Here is a 6,288-nt window from a genome sequence, read left to right as displayed (position 1 = left end):
CCCAATAACGTAATTAAAGGATAGACACTAGACAGGTTTGTAATATTGTGGCAACCGCCTACAAATGTCAGGCAATTGCCTGAGCTTGGTACCGATTTCCTTTCCATTCAGGCGTGTAAAACGTACCTACAGCTAAACATCTTTAGATTGGTATTAGTTAACTACCTATACGAAAAATATTTTTTTTATTTTTTATATTTATTCTACCAATGCGAATGTATGAAACATTATTTGGTTAAAACTCTTACATTTAATAGACAGCTATCGTAAATATATTATGTTAAATTAAAAAATAGGCGTACCTAATTAATTACATCCAAAATTATTTGTATTGTGTATTAACAGCCGTCGTTGTCGCTATAAGAAATTGAAAATTGGCCTGGTTTGAGAAAATGTCACAAACTTGTTTTTAAATTTTATTATTAAAAGAAAAACCCGCATAGTTCCCGTTCCCGTGGAATTTCCGGGATGAATCGCTTGTGTTAATCCAAGTTACCCTCTATATGTATGCTAAATTTCATTGTAATCGGTTCAGTAGTATGTATTTGCGTAACAAACACACACACACACATCCTCACAAACATTTGCATTTATAATATTAGTAGGATAGGACTATCAATCCCTTTCTGCTACATACTTCTGTTGGTAAATAGCCCATTATTTTTTTGAATAAACCATAATGTTACTTATGGATGATTATGTATGTGGAATTACCAAATCTATTGCTTACACGTTGTACATTTATGATTTATACCTATCAAACTTTCTGTTTGTAAGTAGGTAATTATTCACTTACATTTAAGTAACATATTTTAAATAGCAAACATCTAGCTTATAAAATATAAGTAAACTAATAACCATTGACCATATTTTTTTTTTTTAAATACCACAATTTATTCCAGTCGTTACATATTTAATATTATTTAATGGAATTATACCATTTTGTGTGATAACACAGAGAGTAACAAAATTTCAAAACAGTTCACCCATTTCATTTAAAAAATTCAATCTTTTAATATAATATTCACTATTCCTACACATATAGAAAGATAAATAATGGCACTGGAATAAAAATAACAACATAACAATAAATTTTAAAATGTGTCAATATATAATAAGTGGCGTGAAAATTTTAATTACCTAAGTACTTATATTATTTTAAAAACAATAAAATCAATATATAATAATTTAAATGGCACATAAATAATTGAAACACTGTATTATTGGGTTGCAAATAAAATTAAAAGATGCATTGTTACTTTAATATACTATACCTAAACTTTGGTTAAATTTATTATTATAAAACTAAATATAACATGTTATGATCATTTTTTATAGAAACTGAATAGGACAATCATCAAACAATCATATTATAATTCTGGACCTTGAAATGGTGTTGGTTAGATCTTTAAAAATTCTGAATTCTGATAATATTTAAACAATAATTAATATATTAATTTATGTATTGTATAAAAGTTAAAACATTTTATGTGTTGTATAAAAATGTTATAATCCTAATTTTTTAAGAATTTATAAGAAAATAAAATTTGTTGATAAAAAATTACCATATTAATACATAAATTCCATTAAGTATATAAGTGATGCTGAGTAATAAATTATGTTAAATACTTAACTTATTCGAAACATTACTTCATACCCAATAGGCATTCCTTTTCTTTTAACCGCGCTTTTTCTCATCAGTCAACAGTTCTAAAATTTGCTCTGTAGTTTTGTTTTCCTTCTTCAGTTTTTCCATTTGTTCTTTGGGCACAGTTCCTTCAAGTAGTATTTCAATGTTGGTCTTGAGACGATTGAAAGGCGTTAAAGCCAAATCTTTGCACGGTTTATGGCCCATAGCTTCAAGTGACTCCACAAGCAATTCATCAATCAATCGTTTGTTGAAACCTGTCATAGAATAATCTATTACTATTTTATATACATATTTACAGACATAGAAGTAGTAATTATTAAGTAGTCTTTTTGCTTTCAAAGCACCCACACCAACATAATTTTTAAAACTTTTTTACCAATAGCTTAGGCCCTATACACTTATTCCAGTAATGATTCTGAAACCACCACCAAAATTTGCAAAGAAAAACATCTAAAAATAGGCAAGCCTTGTCATGTCACATCATCATGTCACATTTTATTACCCTTCACCTTCCATCACCAAAATAATTAACCACATGGTAAACAAACGTAACTCACATTACCCATTTCATTTGGGTTCGGCTGCATCCGGGCTCAAGAATTATGTTGTATAAGATAAATCTGTGTAGTTCAAGCCATGTAATGTAGTGCTGACTCACTCAAACTCAACCTAAGCACACATCAACACAAAAACACTCACACAATCGCAACCCATCAGGAATTTGTGGTATATACTTTTGTGTATATTTAAATGACTGCAATGTATTGTATAATATGTTGTGCATAGAGATTGTTACAATACAATAAATAATGTAATATTTCAATTTAATGAATGCTTTTAATGGTATTCACCCACTGACTGTTTTAAATAAATGTTTATTACTGATATTTGAAGTTACCTTCAAATTTTAAAAACAATGGAAATTTATATGAAAATGTATTCTATGATTCCTGTTATTTGCGCACACACAGGAAGCAGATTTCACACTAACTCAAAAGACAAATAGTGCAATCCATTTTGTGTAATAAATAGAAAATTGTAAATGTACGCACCTAGATATTTCAGTTTTTCTTTTGTCGCTATCATTGTTAGAAGAAGAGCTAGTAGAAACCTCATGCGAGTCAGCCTAGTGGCAGACTCCTCTTCTGGATCCCCATTCTGTGATGACTTAGCAGCTTTTTGATTTGCATTGCAACTTTTTGTATGATCTGATAAATCAGCCTTCAACTTAAAGAATTGTTTACATTTCTGGCATCGATAAGGGTTTTCTTTGCCATGAATGTTTCGCATGTGTGCCTTCATGTGTGGGAGTTGTGAAAAATTTATTGGACACATGGCACAAGTGAACGGTTTTTCACCTGTGTGCCGACGTATATGTAACATCAAAGCATTGGAGTGTGTAAACGGCCTCTTACAAATTCTACAAGTGTAAGGACGGGATCCACTGTGTGACCGACGATGTACAGTTAATTGTGTTGACTGAGTAAAACGTTGCCCACATTCGGGGCATACATGAGGACGATTCTTTTCATGCGTGCGCATATGTTCAGCTAAATGACCCTTCAAATATTTTTTACATATTTTACATTGTATCCTGTGTCCCGAATGACAAATTTGGACATGACGTCTCACCGAGTTCATTCTCAGAAACTCCTTACCACAATGCTGACACATGAAATCTTTCACTTTCAAATGTACTCTATAATGGCTGGTGAGCCGGTTCCTACAGTCAAATCCCATCTCACAAACAATGCACAAATATTTTCCATCGACCAAATGCTGTTTCTCATGTTCAATGAGTTCATGTTGTTCATAATATTTTTCCTTGCAATAAATACACTTAAACATTTTTTCATTACGGCTATGACAAGCCAAGTGGTGTTTTAAATTTGCCTTTAGTAAAAATGCTTTATCACATATATTGCACATATAATGTATGTTCCAGTTTGGATGTTGTCTCTTAGAATGGGCTGCCAAGTATATAAGATTACTGAAGTATTTGTTGCATTGAGAACAAGCGTATGATGTCAACTTATCATGAATGGATAAATGTCTTTTTATTGCTGGTTTGGTTCTAAATATTTTATTGCAATAATCACATTGGAAAATCTTTGGTGGTGGAGGAGTTGGTGTTTCATTATTGAGATCCTTCCCAGACTCGATGTTAGTTTTTGTGATTTCAGTACTATCACACTGGCTTTTGTTTTGATTAGGGGATTTATTTATTTGGCTATCTGTTTTTGAACTAGAATTTGCAGTAGTTCCTTTTTTAGCACATTTTCTTACTTTTCCATCTTTATTGTTGTTGTTAAGCCTTGTATTCTTATATACTTCCTTTTTTGGTGATAAGTCACTGTCTTTAATCTGAAGTTCAGTCTTTAAAAGCTCATTAAAGAGCTTTAAGTCTATCTTTGTTTTTTCTTTGATGCGACCACTATTAGTCAACAATTTTTTAAGGTTTGGCTTTTTATATTCATTGGATTTATTCTCTTCCTGGTTTGTATTCAATTTACATATAGTAACCTTCTTCTCTGGCTTTTTCTTTAATTTCCCTCTTCGTTGTCTTTGTACAACATCTGTTCCTGTCACATTTTGTACATTTGTTAAAGATTTTCTGGGCCTGCCAACCTTCCCCTTTGTGTTAATCTTTGTAGATGCGGCTTTAGTCGTATTAACTCTACTCTTAACATTAGCCATTATGAGAAACTAGCGTGTGTTATCACCCATTAGTAATTACATTATTTACGTTACCTGATAAAATATGATAAGAATGCAGTAGCAAGCGAGAAACCCACCACCAGCGAAGAGAGTATAGCTTAAATTAGTATGTACACGTCTTTGTTGAAACGATATTGTAACTAGATGTGCTCGCTGCGTACTTACATGCACTATTTTAGTTACTTCATAATCACCTCTAACTAAACCAATCGGTTACGTGCATAGATAACGATGTTCTGATGTGTGAAGGACAAAACTTTAGCCTTTTGTCTTAAATGTATGCAGCGATTACCTTATTTCATCTTCTTGCATTTATCAATTGTTTAAAACCGCCTTGATATACATTTTAAACCTTGAGTTGTATTACGTCAATAAAACACGAATTAATCATGAGAATATACACACTTACTGTAATAAATTAAAACCTTATTTATAAAATTAAATTCATAAATATAGACAAGTTAAATAAATACATATTTCAAAGGCATGTAACAACCACAAAATGTAATCGAAATCAGAAATGTCACTGAGCGATGAATACGAAATGAAGACACATATCGATTGTCGGATACGAGTTATCGAGTGACGCGAATGCCGATATTATAATGATTAAGCAAATTTAACACAACAATAATTAAATTATCACCGTATTTATTTATAACAACTACATAGTTAGGTACTTTAGATATTTAAGAAATAATTTTTAAGTCAAAACATTACAATCTATCGCCTGCAATTTATAAATGGAACTCGGATGACTAAACTTATTACAGCGTAGAGGGCACGTTAATATATTCTGCGCATAATCGCAAATTTAATTGAACCATGATGTAACCAATCGTAAATTCCATTTTGTACAACGCTATATTGTGATTGGCGAAAATTAGGGCAATATTTTAATGAAATAGCGATAGGTACTCAATAAAAATCCATAAATTAGGACAAAAGTATTGATTTTGAACAGCTCTACCACTGCTACCTGAATCCGCAGTCTATTGTGCAGTCTATATAAAAAGTCGTTAGCGTAGGTTAACGATACTTACCTACAAGAAAGTACAAATCGATGACACAAATCGTTTCCCTGTGAAAACTTACCTATATTTAAAATTCTGGAATGGGTAAATTCTCTACAAGCATTTATTAAATTCTGCCATATTTCATATGCCTGCAATATTTTATTGAATCGTATTAGGTATGTAATAAATGTTTTCAATTACTTATTAAAATTATAGGTATTTAAAAATGTAAATAATATACCTAGTAGGTAACATTAGTGTTACTGAAACTAGTTTTTGCAAAAAATGGGCGTTGATGTCTTTAGCTCACAGTTCAGGTTTAGTACTATTAAAAAGACATCAACGATATTCGGCAAATTGCGGAAACATACAATCAAAACTTCGTCATTAAACTTTTTTATTTATTCATTCTCATGTGGATATGTTACCTACCTATATAGGTATTTATTAAGTACCCATATATAATCTTTAATTACCTGAACAGATTATTTAGTCTTTACCTATAAATATAAGAGGAAATCGTCACAATTAAACCACTAGGTAATATAACTCAAGGATACGAAGTACGAACAAATATTACAGATAGTAATATTTATAAGTTAGATTTTAATTATTTGACTCACTGTCCACTTGGGTTAGAATAATTATACTATAGCGAAAAAAAATATTTCAACTCGGACAAACTCGGATGGAGACGTTTATTTCCTGTGGTTATTTCCTAATATTGCTATTCATAATTCATTACTACCTAAGAAAATTTAATTTAGTCTACATGTAATATGTATATAAAATTCTCGTGTCACAGTTTTCGTTGCTATACTCCTCCGAAACGGCTGGACCGATTTTCATGAAATTTTCTGTTCATATCCTGTAAGTCGGCCAACATCTATTTTTCATATGTAG

General features: G+C 31.1%; 1 protein-coding gene across 1 annotated transcript; it reads right to left on the bottom strand.

Moving 5' to 3' along the window:
- Nucleotides 1-555: 555 nt before the first annotated feature.
- On the bottom strand, nt 556-4,528 carry LOC123694678 (endothelial zinc finger protein induced by tumor necrosis factor alpha-like). The gene is made up of 2 exons (XM_045640173.1): nt 2,704-4,528; nt 556-1,905 (listed from the first exon to the last, which is right to left on the bottom strand). Exons 1-2 carry the CDS (start codon nt 4,346-4,348, stop codon nt 1,679-1,681), a joined length of 1,872 nt encoding a protein of 623 aa, XP_045496129.1. The 5' UTR covers nt 4,349-4,528; the 3' UTR covers nt 556-1,678.
- Between the last annotated feature and the right edge of the window lie 1,760 nt (nt 4,529-6,288).

Source organism: Colias croceus, chromosome 9, assembly GCF_905220415.1.
Source record: "Colias croceus chromosome 9, ilColCroc2.1".
NCBI classification, from domain to species: domain Eukaryota; kingdom Metazoa; phylum Arthropoda; class Insecta; order Lepidoptera; family Pieridae; genus Colias; species Colias croceus.
The sequence above is the reverse complement of the archived record's forward strand: the minus strand, read 5'-3'. Positions and strand labels throughout refer to the sequence as shown.